The sequence below is a fragment of the Marmota marmota genome, unplaced genomic scaffold (assembly GCF_001458135.2).
Source record: "Marmota marmota marmota unplaced genomic scaffold, marMar, whole genome shotgun sequence".
Classification (NCBI taxonomy): Eukaryota; Metazoa; Chordata; class Mammalia; order Rodentia; family Sciuridae; genus Marmota; species Marmota marmota.
This window is the reverse complement of record NW_026000001.1, coordinates 1947229-1963579: the sequence shown is the minus strand read 5'-3', so window position 1 is coordinate 1963579 and position 16351 is coordinate 1947229. Positions and strand designations below refer to the sequence as shown.

Here is a 16351-nt window from a genome sequence, read left to right as displayed (position 1 = left end):
GGGAAAAAGGAATGCCAGGCACAGTGTTGCACTTCTATGACCCCAGCAGCTCAGGAAGCTGAAGCAGGAGGATCGTAAGTTCAGAACCAGCCAGCAACTCAATGAGACCCTGTCTCAAAAAAATATAGATATAAAAAAAATGGATTGGGGAATGAGGCTCAGCGGTTAAGCTCCCCTGGTACCAAAGGGAGAGAGAACTCTGATCTTACCTATAAAGTCTTAAAAATTTTAAGAATATTACTCCTTCCCTATTTAGTATATAAATTGTTTGGGACTTTAAGCATTTTGCTTTTGGAATTGGTCAAAATTATTTTAAAGCTGATATAAAAGTGTTTTTTGAAAGCTAAAAAACAAAACAAAACAAAACTGGCATGTGAGGGTAAGCCGGGCATGGTGACCTTGACCTGTAATTCAGTACACCTGTACTTGGGAAGCTCAGCAGGAGGGTCAGAGGTTTGAAGCCAGCCTGGGCAACGTAGCTAAAGCTTGTCTAAGAATAAAATAGAAAGGGCCAGGGTGTGGCTCAGTGGTGGAGCACTTGCTTACTTGCAAGGCCCTGGATTTAGCCCACAATAAGCAAAAAGAAGAATGTTAGGGGACAGTTACCTTAACAGATGGCAAAATTTGTTATTAAACAATCAGGGCTAGGGTTGTGGCTCAGTGGTAGAGCACTTGCCTTGCATGTGTGAGGCACTGGGTTCAATTCTTAGCACCATATACAAATAAACAAATAAAATAAAGGTCCATCAATGTCTAATGAAAAATTTTTAAAAAGTAATAATTATTATAATCAAACTTGATTATGATGGCTCAGAAATGGACAAATAAGAGAACATGGATGGAGTCCTGAAATGGAGACAAGTATAGATTGAGATCTTAACATATATATTGGGAAACAATTGTTTCTTTTATAGATAATGTTAGTCTGATTTAATATACTTCCGGAGGGGAAATCAAGCCATAACACATCATATATGTAATAAATTCCTATTGTATTAGAATCTAAAATTTAAATAATACAATATAAAAATACTAGAAAAACAATTTAGGAGAGCACAATGAAGGTCTTCTTGAAGACAGTAAGGCAAGAAATGCGGAATCCAAAGATGTTTGAATGGCCAAAATAAAGTCCACACTGTATGATTTACTGAAGGAAAATAAAATATCTATGTGGCAAAAAGTTAAAATCCTAACAACAAAAAGCATCTCCCAAGGAAAGAAAGTCTGACGGGAAAAAGGTAAAGGAAGAAGAGGTTCTGCACAGAAAGAGATGGCCACAAGCAAGGAAATTAGTATATTTGAATAATTAGGAATTATTCAAATATACTATGAATAATTAGGTATTCATTTTCCCTCAATAAATTGGGAAAATTCAAGAAACAAAATGTACCCCTAGTGAGGATTGAAGAAACAGGTACCTAGATGGTGCTAGTAGGGTCATGAGTTGCTGGAACCTTGGGGAAAGTACTCTGGCAGTGTGTATTAAGAAGAGGCAAACCCTGTCCCCAGCGGTCCCATGTTCAGGAGGAATTCAGCCTGAGAAATAGGAGCACCCATGGGTAAGGATTTGGTTTCCAAGAATAGTAGAACAGCAGTATTTGCATAAGAAAGAATATTAAAACAGTTTCATTGATCACCTCTGAGGAACTATTGAATAAATCCTGGAATGTTAATGAAAATATGCAGCCTTCAAAGTTCGCCACCAGGGCCAGGGTGCCACTTACAGGGACAGTGCCTACCTGGCATGAGTGAGGTGCCTACCTGGCACACACAAAAGAAAAAACCCAAAACCTGTATGCTCAGTGCAGATTTGTCCGTGATTGATGTAATGATAGAATTTTTTTAGACTTTATTAATTTTTAGTTTTTTAGGTGGACACAATAGTTTATTTTTTTTTTTTAAAGAGAGAATTTTTTTTTTAATATTTATTTTTTAGTTTTCGGCGGACACAACATCTTTGTATGTGATGCTGAGGATCGAACCCGGGGCCGCACGCATGCCAGGCAAGCGTGCTACCGCTTGAGCCACATCCCCAGCCCCACAATAGTTTATTTTTATGTGGTGCTGAGGATTGAACCCAGAGCCTCATGTATGCTAGGCAAGCGCTCTACCACTAAGCCACAGCCTTAGCCCCAAGTAAAATATTTTTTAATATTCAGATATTTTGGTTTTGTTGGCTTGAAAAGCAGCAGTGATATAAAGAGTTGTGTAGGACAGGAAAGGAGTGGAGGAGTGGGAGGGCGGTGCTGCCGGGGTGCCTAGGAGGCTGCTCCCCTTTGCTTTGTGGACAGCCTCGGATTGCCTTACTTGTTGCAGCAAGCATGATTTCATAAGTTAAAAAGAAGTAAGATTGTAGAATACAAGTGAGTGTGAAAGTTTACTGTTTAAAAAAAAAACTAATTTCAGAAGTTCCAACACTGCTTATTATTGCTATTGTGTTATACTTCACTCTCTTTTTTTTGTTTGTTTGGGTAGGTGGGTAAGTGTGGGTGTGTGGAACTGGGGATTGAACCTGGGGCACTCTAACGTTGAGCTACATCCCCAACTCTTTTTTATTTTTTATTTTGAGGCAGGATCTCACTGAGTTGCCAAGGCTGGCTTGGTACTTGAGATCCTCATGCCTCAGCTTCCTGAGTCCCTGGGATTATGGGCGTGCATCACTGCACCTGTTATATATCCTGGAAACCAAATCATAATTTACAGCTGCTCTTATTTCTACAGGATGGATTCTTCCCCAACGTGGGACCGCCAGGGACAGGGTTTGCCTCTTTTTAATACACACTGCCAGATTTCTTTCCCTAAGGTTCTAGCAATTCATGGCCATTAGCATTTGTGTTCAAGTGTATTTTATATATATATACATGGGCACAATATCTTTATTTTGTTTATGTTTATGTGGTGCTGAGGATCGAACTCAAAGTCTCACACATGCGAGGCAAAGCCCTCCATCACTGAGCCACAACCCCAGCCCTCAAGTGTACTTTTAAGTATGTCCTGTCTTTCTAGTCATGAACTAAAAATATTAACAAGTTATGGTTTAGAAAAAAATCAAAATCATGGAGTGTCTGAAAATAATTTCTTTTTCAATTGCTATGGACTGAGCCTTTAGGGCTTACACACATGCATTCTAAATGTGTCTTAGGATGAAGTGGCATGGGCCTGGTTGCTGCTCTGAAGGTTTTTCTTTCTTTTTAATGATTTTTTTTTAATTGTCAGTGGACCTTTATTTGTTTATATGTGGTGCTGAGAGTCGAACCCAGTGCCTCACACATGCAGGGCAAGCACTTTACCACTGAGCTATGACCACAGCCCACCTGGAACTTTTTACAGTGATTTCTATCCCACTTTTGAAAAAATAATTGAGGCAATTTCACAATCAGTTTTTAGTTGTTTTTACAATAGCGTTAGTCAAAATTGCTGTCTAAAGTGGATTTTAAATCCTAGTAAGAATGTTAACCTTTACTTACCAAAAACAACAACTATGTTAGGTTCAAATCTGTGCTTTCCCAGTACTTAGGGCCAGGGGGCAGGAAGAGAAATAAAATGTATATTGTTCCTTAGCAAAAGTAAAACACACTACTTCTTTGGGGGAGGAATATTATTTTTTCCTTCATCCAAATTCTGGAAGAAATGCATTCGGTCACATGGGACTTGCAGAGGACAGTTAGCAGTGCTCACTTGATGGGGAGCATTCCTCCCCATCCCCCCACCCCAGGAATTGTTGCTTAACCACTAAGCCACATCCCCAGCCCTTTTTTAATGTTTGTTTTTTGAGACAGGGTCTTGCTAAGTCCTTAGGGCCTCACTATGTTGCTGAGGCTGGCCTCAAACTTGTGATCCTCATGTCTCAGCCTCCTGATTTGCTGGGATTACAGGTGTGTGCCACTGCAACACAATTTTGTCACAAGTTCAGAAGCTATATTATATGACATTCTATTGACAAGGTAAGGCCACAAAAGGGCAAAATGATTTTGGCCAAAGAAATTTCTCTGTTTTTTTTTGTTTTGTTTTTGATACCACATGTAGTCTTCTGTTTAACATTGTTAATTCATAATAGAACTGAGTAGAGACTTGCCCTTGATATACTGACTAAGCAGAGATTTGCACAACCAGATTTAGGCAGTCTAGGAAGACTCCTACCAACCACATGCATTTATTGCAGAAGAATCATATAAATATGTTGAGGAAAGGTGTCCACTAGTTAAAGTTAAGTCTTTTAAATGTCTTTAATTTAGTAGCAGTTTATTAATTTAATTATGATTGTTCATATTAATTTGATAATTTAAGGGAACTACTTAACTGTTTTTATTCTTCCAAGAGACAGATATTCACTAATAATACCCTCACCTTTTTACATAGAATTTCAGTCATAATTTGTGTGCATATATAACATCTAAGTTCTAGGCATTGACTTAATTTATGGAAATTCTGTGCTTTTTAAAAATTTCCGAATTCTTAACATTCAGTTAATGTAGTGCTAAGTGGCACATAGCAAAGTTAAAATTAACATTTTAGTCTACACAGAAGGCTAGTAGATTTTCATAGTAGGCAATTTGCAGTCGATTGACAACAGTCACAACAAGTGATTTTTGTTCTGATAAGCATAGTTTTTAATGTTAATTTTATTAGTTACCTAATGAGCCTCCTAGACTTGGCACTTATCCAGTGGTGGTCAGAGCCTCACCAGGTCTCACCATTGAGCCCACATGGCCAGGTGCTCCCTGCAGCCAGGCCCGCTGTGAATTCGTGCACTCCATTCACTGAACTTGTGCTGTTTTCTCTTACAGACGAGGAACTGGTGCTTTCAAATCCAGAGTGGGACTGCCTGCGCCTGCTCCTGTTATCAATAGCAAATATGGACTCAGAGAAACAGATAAACGCTTAAATAGGCTTAAAAAGTTAGGTGACAGCAGCAAAAACTCAGACAGTCAGTCTGTCAGCTCTAACACTGATGCAGATACCACTCAGGAAAAAAACAATGCAAGTAAGTAAGGGAGATTTGATAAGATGCCTTTTTTTTTTTTTTTTTTTTTTTTTTTTTAAGTATTTTCACAAAATTTGCTTTCTAAAGCATGCTTCAGTAGTTTCAAACTTCTAAATATTGAGAGAAACTGGGACTCATGAGCTTCAGCAGCCCTGCAAGGTTCTAGAAATGGTTTGAGTACAGAGCACAGTTGTGCCCACCTCCAGATTCAGTGCCGTACTCTAGACTGTTCTTTTGAATACTTAGTAACTGGATATTGAATTCTTCATCATATATTCCAGGATCATCATGTGTTTGAGAAAAACATTTTCAAAGTGTTAGTGACTCTGTCCTATTGGTGTCGTTAGGCCCTGCAAGAAGACAAGGGACCGGGTAAATTGTACAGGCTCACATGTGTCCAGTGTCCAGCAGTCTGTTAGGAACAGGTGATGGACTTGGGAGTTCCTAGCTTCTGGCCTCAAGACTTCCACCTTTTTACTACTTACTTATCTTTTTTAAAACGAACTGACTCAATTCACCAAACCACCAGAATAGACTCACAATCGTGCCTGAGGAGCACTCGGATGTGGCCATGTTGTGGCACATTGGGTTCACGCCACAGAAAGTAGGAAGAGAGATGGAAAGAGAAAGAAGCAAGCTTTGAAAACCAGTTGTATTTGGGGGCAAGATCTGATAGAAGCTGGAAAAAGGGTATGAAGAACAAACAAAAAGAAAAGGAAGAAAAGAAAACCTAAACAGGCAGAGGACAGCACGACGTGTGAGGAGCTCTGAAGTGCTGGAACATGACACTGCTGTCATCGTCTGGGTAACACCTGTGTTCTCTAGGTGCCACTACAGTGGTGGGCTCTTTGGCCTGCCTTGTCTCTGACAGAGATGGCTACTGGAAGGGTTTGACTTGGTGGTCCCCAAAGTCTCCTGTGCTGGCATCTTAATGACAGTACGACTTGCAAGCACTTAGGAAATACCTGAGGTGCTGGGTATCTTAGGCTCTCCCACGCCTCGGCTACTCCCTCCCAGACAGAAAACCCTGAAGAAAGGGGTGAATTGAATGTCACTGCCACGGATTCCTGAATCTACCTGCTGCTGGGAGTCAGAGGCCAGGTGTGACCTCTGTAGTGTAAAAGTAACAGTATAGTTCTGGTCCAGACTTTTTAGTTAATGTTCAGAGTGAGCAAAAAGAGGAGTTAGTTGATCATTCACTGTTGACTGTTGATTCAAAAATAAATGCAGCGTAATGAACCTTCGCTTTCTGAGTCTGGTTCCTTGGTGAAACTGGAGACCCCATGTGATAGACCCTCACACGAAAACATAGGGGTGCATGCTGCCATCTGCACCTGGAGACAGCCACAGAGCCGCCTGCAGGGAATGGCCCTGCAAGGTGTGGAACTATCTGCTTCTGTGCATGAGCCTTGTTACCAGTATGTAGACCCTGCACTCAGTACACCCCTTGGCTGAAAAGATAAAAGTATGAATAGTTTTTGGAAGGTGTTGGGTGTATTAATAGATAACCATCTAGAAAATGTCTATTACGAAATCAGACCCTTACTAAAAGCCTGCTGGTAGTTGGAGAGACAAGGGTGTATGAGACCCGGTCCCCTACCTCGGGGAGCTTGTGCTTTAGCTCCAAGACAAATGCACAAAAAACAGAGCAGACTAGACACTTCATTTTCTCAAGTTTAGAGGGAACAAGATGCCTTTGAGCTAACCTCAGCAGTGGCTGCTTATTCTGGGGTGCTTGCTTTGCCCAAGTTGCCTTTCCGTAGCATGCCTTTGGAATAACCTGAGGGCTGGTGTGGCTGACTTGAGGGCACAGTAGAGTGGATAGACATCGTCCAGTGCTTGAGGGAGCCCAGACTTCAGCTATCTCTGAGGCCACTGTCCCTTGAATCGTGCACAGAAGGATTTCTGTGGTTCTTACACGTATTCCTTTAGGCTATATTCTTTTGGTGTTTATCTCTCAACCAGACCCTTTAAAAAAGAGCGACTTTTTGAAACTGGAGAAGAGCCAGAGCTGCCAGAGCTCTCTTCCCGGGGAGCTGGGCATGTGGCGTGCATAGGTGTGGATGCCATCTCTGCTGCCTGCCTGCCCGTCTTTATCTCGCACTTCATGTAGGATTTAGCAGCTGAGAGAGGAACTCTTTTCTTTGAACAGCACGTACAAAGAAACATTTCCACCTATTCGGAACCTCCCTTCCGCGCAGGTTCTTTTTTTGGAAGGTGTCTTCAGAGCTCCAGCCTGACTTTGCACTTTAGCATCCAGGAGTGGAAACAAGAAGAAATCTATTTTCATAAACTCAGTCTACCAATCTGAATGGCAGAGTTGTTATTAAGAGTATTCTGGTTTTTCAGGCCTGTGTGCCTTGAGGCCTGGGGAGCTTCCTGTAGTTAGTCTTGTGATACAGGATGCGAAGGCGCTCAAGAGCGTGCCTGAAGGTGTGGACACAGCCACTGCCAGTATCACCAGTCAGCACAGGACCCAGAAGATGAGGCCAGTGGGATCAGTTTACCCTAACTAAGGAGCAGTGGTCACAGACGTGGAGACTGGGCTGCCTGCTCCTGGCACCGAGCCTGTGGCTGCGTCCACATCCTGTCCAGCACGAGGCTGAGAGGTTGGCGAGAGCTGCTTATGCTTACCAAGCTCACAGAGACAGGCCTTTAGAGTCCTGTGGGGTTGTCTGGGTTCTCGGGCTCTGCTGAGGCTGAACTGAGAGTGACCCTCATAGCATCTTGTGTTGCAGGTGGTGGTGTCTCCAGAGCAGCCTGAGGACTCAGGAAAGCTCAGCTGTCCTTCTGCAACTCTTCCATCTGGCTGTAGGGATGCCATACTGCCTTATAATTTTGATGGCCCCTTGAAATTACTATGAGAGCCATGTCCTTTGCCCATCAATTGGGACTGACACAATAATAATTCTGCAGTAGACCTTATAGGCAGCACAACTGATCAGGAACTCACCATCTTTTTAAAAAAATTTTTTTTTTGTACTGAGAATTGAACCTAGAGGTGCTCTATCGCTGAGCTATACCCTCAGCCCGTTTTGTTTTGAGATAGGGTCTCTCTGAGCTACCCATGCTGGCCTTGAACTTGGGATCCTTCTGCCTCAGTCTTCAAAGTTGCTGGGATTACAGGCATGCACCACCTCACCCAGATAGGTTCAAATCCCACCCCTGCCATTTGGTAGATGGCTAGCTTTAGATTACTCATCACTGAGAGCCTGGCTTTCACAGACGTGTGATGTCACTTCAGGTCCTGGTAGACCTGTTTGCACAACACCTAGCACATAGTAATTGCTGAAAAGAATGTGTACCTCCACCTAAAACTGCTGTCCAAGTATATGCATTTGGGGGATTTCCAGGTCACTGGAGAAAGAAAACCCCACAGGAGAAGTCGGTACAGAGCGAGGGTAACTGAAAGTACGCCTCATCTCCACTGATGTCAGAGTCCTTACTCTGTTGACATTCTTTTTAAAAAGACTTGACTTTTTTAGTGTGTCATTGTGGACAGCCCTCCTCTTCTAGCCTTACTATCACTGAAATTCCCAACCCCTTCAAGGACATGGTAGCACTTTTTGGACAGTGAAGGACTCTGGACCTTGCATCTTAGTCACATCTCTCACATTCCTCTTGCCTAGCTTGTGTGTGTCTTTTTAGTCTTTGACTTGATGAGCTTACCTTTTGACTGGACTTGTGATGAGATAATGCTTTTCAAATAAGAACACACCGATAAGTGCACAAATATGTAAGTGAAATCTTGAAATCCTGTGTGCTGTCAAATGCAGTCTGTTCAGCCTGGATCACAAACGAGGTGATTTGTCAGCGGCTGGCACTGCGGCCAGCACTGGACTTCTTGGAAGGAAGGATGGACTGAGGAGAGCCTAGACTCAAACTTACCTTAAGGTGGGATCAGCCAGTGAATTAGATTAAGTGCTGAGTAAGCAAAGTCTTTGGGTGCTGTGACAACACAAGGGCACCGCAGGTTGGTTCTAAGAGGAAGTCACGGGAGCTCCCTGCAGGAGGCACTGCCCAAGCTGAGGATCAGCGGGGAGTGAGAAGTTGGCCCAGTGGAGCCTATTCAAATCAGGAGCCTTTCATCCGAGTGCATGCACAGGTGGAGAACTTGGTCATCGTGGCTGCTGAAGGTGAGAAGATGATCTGTGACCAGAGTCTAGCATTTTGGACTTGATTCTCAGGGCATTAGGTTAAAACTGAAAGTGACCTGAGATAATGGGGAAACCATTCTGGCTGCGTGGGGGAGAATGGGCTGTTGGGAAGACAACAGGAGACAGGGAGCGGGTAGGTTTAGGCAGCAGGTTCCATGACATTGCAGGGTGGTCTCCGCAGTACGGCTGGATGACTGGATGAGGTGGTGAAGGAAGGAAGAGTCTTGGACGCCTCCAGCATCCCACATGGGCACTTGGACAAGTGGTGTGTCGTGTTTTGAAGACGTGATGGCGCTCAGATGGAGAAACTTCCTGAGTCTGGCGGTGAGCTGGACACAGGCACAGCAAAGGACTTGCGAGAAGCCTCAATCGGCACTTGGCTGCTGGAGTCTGGCATTAGAAAAGGATTGGGCTAGAGAAGGTATCAGGGGACTGTCGGCATATAGGAGGTGACAGCCACGGGCAGGTGGGTTCCCGTCACCTGGAGAAGAGAGTATGGTGTTTGGGGCTGGATGCCAGAGAGCTGAAGAATGAGGGTCTTGGGAAGATGAAGAAGTGCCAGAGACCGGAAGAACTAGGAGTGCGCTCTCCAATGGCCAGGAAAAGATGACGTCCTGAGAAGGAGAGAACAGTCGGTGTCCCATTCAGAGAGAAAGGCAGGTCTGAGAAGTGCGCACTAGATTTCATGACCAGGAAGTGTCGGTTGGCACAGGCTGTCTTCGAGAAGCGGGCCCAGCGTGCACGGGGCGCTGGTGAGAAGGTGGTGTGTACGACCACGGAGTAGAGCATGGCAGGAGCCTGGAGTGGCAAAAGGAAGCAAAAAGCTGAGAAAAGCTGATCGCGGATATAGGTCTTGAGGTGTAAGACAGGCAAGGGGTCCTCATGACCGCATCCAGGAAAGTCAACAGGTGCAGGCCTTCCTGGAAACGACCAGGACACTGGTGTGTCTATGTGTACATCGCATCTGCTCAGTCCACCTTGTCCTCTTTGCTAAAGACTTCCATAAATATCCTTGTATTTAGAAGAATAATGCATCCTCAAATTGACTGGTATCTAAACTTCATTACTCCTGTTAATCTAAAAATAAGCTTCCTCCTTGGTAGCAGCCCACACAGATGAGCTATTCTTACTTAGTTCAGTCAGTGGATCTCACCACTGTGATTCTCCTAGTCTGGGTAACTGAAGGCATTTATGAGCCATCCTCTGAGTAGAGAGCCTTGGTGATTAGATCATTTCTGGAGTGCTTAGGCATTTTTGTTCCCCTCTCAGGAAAAACTAGTGATGATTTTCTTGTTCAGCTGTGCAGAAGGGATGGCAGCTGTCCAGGCACCCTGTGGAGCCTGGTCCTCCCTTGGCCTCCCTGCTCAGATTGCCCACAGTAGGTGTTTCATCCCTGGTGACGTGGTGGTTGGTCACAGCTTCCCCACTGAATGATCTTCAAAGGGTTGTTTTGATCAGGGAGAGGCTTTTTGACTGGGGGACGGGAGAATTGAGTAAGTGAAACATTGGCTGACGTAAAATCCCACGAAGAATAGTCTACAGTGTAAGTAAAGAGGGAAAACGGCAGCAGAGAAGCAGTGGCAAGGTGCCTGAGTGCTGGGCGAGCCTCCTGAAAGCCCACCTGTGGATCGCCTGGTCCTAGTGGATCACCTGGTCTTAGGCTGCCCTGGAGGTGATGCACCTTTCTGTATCCCTGTCTTGGAGTGACGGTGGGTCCCTCTCTTGTCTTAAATGCGTGTTTCTGGCAGCTGCTGCTAGCTTCTTGCCATTGGATGAGGCCACCCAGGTTCTGCAGGTCCTCTGAGGCCACACACCCCCTCTTCTCTCCCAGTCTTCACAAAGCTGAAGCAAGCAAACGACTGTGGATATGTAGCCCTTTTTCGGTAAACGTCTATTGGGAATGACAATATGTGGTTCTTGGGATCTGCCTTTCCTGTTTGAAACTGTCAAGTTAGAATTTTTCTCTTAGAGCCCTATAGCAATATAGTACTTGTCTGTATTACTGGCCAAGTAGTATACTTACTTTGGGTAATTGAGTAGTGAATTTTAGAAGCATATTTTAAATGATTTCAAGAAGAATTTGTGAAAGAAAACTATAATTCTTACTTTTTTTCAAATCTTCTGTTGGGCATGGTAGCACTTGCCTTAATCCCAATGACTCAGGAGGCTGAGGCAGGAAGATCTCAAGTTCAAAGCCAGCCTCAGCCACTTAGCAAGATCCTGTCTCAAAAAGACTGGGGGTGTAGCTCACCTCCGAAGTACCGCGAAAAAGAAAATACTAAATGAGGAGAAGAAATGCTTAGTTTGGACCAGCGTCTCCGCAGATGAAGGAGAAGCTTAGAGTGAAGTCTGAGTCCTCTGTGCTGAGAGCTCTTCAACTGTGATCACTTGCCTGGAACGTGAACGAGTTGCTCCATCAGTTTGGACGAGAACGTGAAGGCAGCATGGGGAAGGCAAATGTACTGACAGAATCAGCTGGGGTCTGTTTTCCACGTGTATGTAATGGAAATATTTTGTAGCTGATGGTCTGGTTTGGGGCAGTGTTTGGTTAAGCACTACTGTGTTACCCAGCTGTTTCTCATCTTTTTTTTTTTTTTTTTAAACCTTACAGCTTCTAACCGAAAATCTTCAGTTGGTGTAAAAAAGAACAGCAAGAGCAGAACGTTAACCAGGCAGTCCATGTCCAGAATTCCCGCTTCCTCCAACTCTACCTCATCTAAGCTAACTCACACGAACAATTCCAGGGTACCAAAGAAACTGAAAAAGCCTGCAAAGCCTTTACTCTCAAAGATAAAGCTAAGGAATCACTGCAAGCGACTAGAGCAGAAGAATAGTTCAAGAAAGCTCGAGATGGGAAACTTAGTACTTAAAGAGCCTAAAGTGGTCCTATATAAGAATTTGCCCATTAGAAAAGACCAGGAGTCAGAGGGATCAGTCCAAGCTGCAGTTGCCAGCGGGTGCTTGACTAGACATGCGGCCAGAGAACACAGGCGGAATCCTGGGAGAGGTGCTCACTCGCAGGGGGACAGCTCGCCCTGCACCTACACAACCAGGCGCTCGGCGAGGACCAGGGCAAACCCGCCGGAAGCCTCGGACATCAAGCTAGAACCAAATACGCTGGATGGCTGTAATGGCACGGCAGAACCTTGCCCAGACAGTGATGAGCAGCCAGCCCCCGACGTGCAGGAAGGACTGGCTAGCGAGACTGCACAGAAGGGGGAAGCACCGGGTCACAAGAGTGACCCGAGCATGTCTAGAAAGAAATCGCGACAAGGAAAACTTGTAAAGCAGTTGACAAACATAGCAGAGTCCACCCTGGTGCATGACTGCCCTGGACAGGAGAGCAACGTGCCAGATTTGATGGCACCCCACTCTGACCAGGGTGAGCCCAGCGGTGTGGCAGGGGTGCCCATGAGCTACACAGACTGCACTCCCTCGCCTGTCGGGTGCTCAATCGTCACGTCAGACAGCTTCAGGGCGAAGGATGGCTTTAGAACTGCTAAAAGCAAAAAGAAGCGGCGAATTACAAGGTATGACGCCCAGCTAATCCTGGAAAATAACTCTGGGATTCCCAAATTGACTCTCCGTAGGCGCCATGATAGCAGCAGCAAGACAAACGACCAAGAGAATGACGGGATGAATTCTTCCAAAATAAGCATCAAGTTAAGTAAAGACCATGAAAATGATAATAATCTCTATGTAGCAAAGCTTAATAATGGATTTAACTCAGGATCAGGCAGTAGTTCTACAAAATTAAAAATCCAGCTAAAACGGGATGAGGAAAGTAGAGGGCCCTATGCAGAGGGGCTTCATGAAAATGGGGTGTGCTGTAGTGATCCTCTCTCTCTCCTGGAGTCCCAGATGGAGGTGGATGACTACAGTCAGTATGAGGAGGAAAGTACAGATGACTCCTCCTCTTCAGAGGGAGACGAAGAGGAGGATGACTATGACGATGACTTTGAAGATGATTTTATTCCTCTTCCTCCGGCTAAGCGACTGAGGCTAATAGTCGGGAAAGACTCTATAGATATTGACATTTCTTCAAGGAGAAGAGAAGATCAGTCTTTAAGGCTTAACGCATAAGCTCTTGGTCTTAATTTGACCTGGGATAACTACTTTAAAGAAATAAAAATTCCAGTCAATTATTCCTCAACTGAACCATTTGAGTGGCAGCACTTCTATCGTCTCTTCACGTATCAGCATAATATTGTAGAAAGTGTACAGCGTACTGACTCTTCCTAAGTCTGATTTGTGCAAATTTTTATCGTACTTTTTAAATAGCCTTCTTATGTGCAATTCTCAGTTAGAGATGAAGCCCTATTGTAAAATAAAGGCTCCAGCAAAATTGTACAGTGATAACAACTTTCCACACAGGACGTTGAGACAATAATGTGGCTACACAACTTCTTTTTTTTTTTTTTTTTTACTTTTAAGAGCATCAGCTGGCTCTTTAATATATGACTAAACAATAATTTAAAACAAATCATAGTAGCAGCATATTAAGGTTTTCAAGTATATGCTAATATCACCAGCAATGATCTTTGGCTTTTTGATTTATATTTGCTAGATGTTTCCCCCTTGGAGTTTGTCAGTTTCACACTGTTTGCTGACCCAGGTGTACTGTGTGTGGCCTCTGTTAACATAGTCAACCATCAGTCGGGAGTCAAATTGGTTTCTTTACAAAACAAAAAAAATACCATCACACGCGAGACAGCTCACTGTTCAGTACACTGTATGTACCAGGTTAGCAGCGTGCAGGATGCGTTTCAAAACAGCGTATTTATTGCTTGTCATGTAAATTAAAGACCTTGTATTTAACACTTTTCAATCCTTTTAGATAAAATTGTTCTTTGCAAGAATGATTGGTGCTTATTTTTTCAAAACTCTGCTGTGAACATGCGATGGCAACAAGCAGCGTTATCTAATGAACTACAGCTATCTTAATTTGGTTCTTCAAGTTTTCTGTTGCACTTGTAAAATGCTACAAGGAATATTAAAAAAATCTATTCACTTTAACTTATAATAGTTTATGAAATAAAAACATGAGTCACAGCTTTTGTTCTGTGGTAACCTATAAAAATGTTTGTCTTTGGAATTCAATGTAAAGAGCTGAAAACAATGTATATGTTGTAAATATTTGTGTGTTGTGAGAAATTTTTGTCATAAGAAATTAAAAGAACTTACCAGGAAGGTTTTTAAGTTTAGAAATATTCATGCCAATAAAATAGGAAATTATAAATATATAGTTTTAAGCACTGCCTCAGTGGGAGTTCTCAGCTTATATTAGTTTATTATTAAAATATCAAAGTTTTTTGATTATATTATCAGTTAATCAAAAAGGAGTCAGATTTGTTTTTTCAAGCACTTTGAGAAGAGAAATTAATTTTAAGTAACTTAATGAGCAAATTTTTGATTATTTTATGTTCAATACCAGGCTCTTTCATTTTTCTGGATTATTTTAGAAATCAAAGAATTCGGGAATATAAGTCTATAGCAGGTGTTTAACACCAGCAAATCTCTGTTTCCTGGGAAATGTGTACATGTGCTTTCAGATGAGTCAAGTCAACTTAGGGGGTTCTTGTAGTGTCTAGAAAAGTAGCCCATGTCTTAAACTACTCAGAGGGATCTGCAGGTAACAAGAAAGTCCAGTGAAGGAAACCTCAATGCTTCACTGTTATTTCTACTTGATACCCACCACTTTTCACGTTTGGGGGACATTGTTTAAATTAAGCTCCTCAAAACTAGTGCCAGTAGGTTGCAGATAGAAAGTGGGGGAGCCTGAGAGGCCTTTGCTCCTGGAGCCCCGGGTCGTCCTGTGCAGTCCCAACTTGGCTTCTCACGGTCAGGCTGATCCTCAGGGATTGATTTGGAAGCAGGCGTGGACCTCCCCCCAACACATGCCCCTTCTCGCTGCAGCTCTTGAGGCAGGGCAACCCTACATGGCCTCGGGCTCCTGTCCAGTCCTCATGGGGTCCCTGCACAGAAGCATGAGGCCTGGACCATGCACGGGAGGATGAAGAGGGGCCCTCTGGAGCAGGCGGGCAGTGGGTCACCTCTCATTCCCACCTTTGCTTGGGGTATTTTGAAGAGGTTCAGAGACTAAACCTCTAAGGTTTTTTTTGAATACCAACAATAGCCATTTCAGGAATTTCAGTCTTAAGGAAAAAGTAACAAAACACATTTCCCATTTTTCTCCACGTTGAAGCTTAATTTTAGTAACTTATTTATGATGTTTTAATTTTATTATGGCCTCATCTTTTGAGGCTGACCTCCCCGTGGGTCTCAGAGCAGTGACATTTGGTGACAGTCGCTGCTTCTCAGGAGTCGGTATGCACAAGCACTCAGCGGCCGCTGGGATGCCTTCTAGGGCGCCCTAATTTCCGTTTTTAAAGGTAGGGGCCTCGGGACTGTTCTCAGCCTGCTGTAGAACGTCACTGTGTGGGAGACAAAAGCCACACACTCTTGACCAGTTTGGAAGAGGTTACATTCAATAAAACTTTTAGCTTGAGCTTATGCAATGATTGGTAAAGTTTTTGGCATTGTAAGAATTAGGAAATGATCATAGAAATATATGTAAAGTATTCAATTTTCAATCATTTTTCAAATTACTGTTTTAAATTGTTTTGCTGAGTTGTAATACTTTTGAGATACAATGTATTCCTTGTACTGAAAGAATGAAAAAGGACTTTTTCAGCATTTGAGGTAAGTTCTTTAATGTTTCATTAAAAACATTTTTTACAAATATTTTGTACATGCACTTGCAGTATTGAGGTTAATCATTTTAATAAATTCGGAAATTAAAACAATGTGGCCGGTGTTCACTATATCTGAGAAGAAGAGGTCAAAGCGGTGACTTCCCTGAAGTGCTCCCGTGAAGCAGAATGGACCAGGGTGCACCCTTGCCTGTGCTGATCACTGGAGGGAGAAGAGGGCAAGCAGCCATTCCCTGCAGGGAGGCTGCTTCCAGCCTGTGAAGCCTCCTAGCCTGGGGACTTAGAAGTCTTTGCCCTCCAAATGGAGCAAAATGACACTTGAGGGCTTTTATAACCCAGTTACTACTAGCTTCTGATTGCTTGCTTTTTCTCTCTCTACTGGAATAGCAGATCCCGAACTGGCCTGAGTCCCTTTTTCTCCCATTTACTGTTACAAAGCCTACTTGAAATAGGACTGGCACAGGAATCAGGAACCCTGGATTTGGCCAGCTCGGCAA

General features: G+C 43.5%; 1 protein-coding gene across 7 annotated transcripts in view; it reads left to right on the top strand.

Annotated features, from left to right (window-relative positions):
• The window catches only part of Kmt5b (lysine methyltransferase 5B), a 59391-nt gene extending 43444 nt beyond the window's left edge, over positions 1–15947 (top strand). For all 7 annotated transcript variants that reach the window (XM_048807773.1, XM_015503257.2, XM_048807774.1 and 4 more), the window contains 2 exons: positions 4788–4984; positions 11753–15947. In XM_048807773.1, the coding sequence (XP_048663730.1) occupies positions 4788–4984; positions 11753–13224 (1669 nt within the window). In that variant the 3' untranslated portion in view covers positions 13225–15947. The remainder of the gene's footprint in view (positions 1–4787; positions 4985–11752) is intronic.
• Positions 15948–16351: the final 404 nt, after the last annotated feature.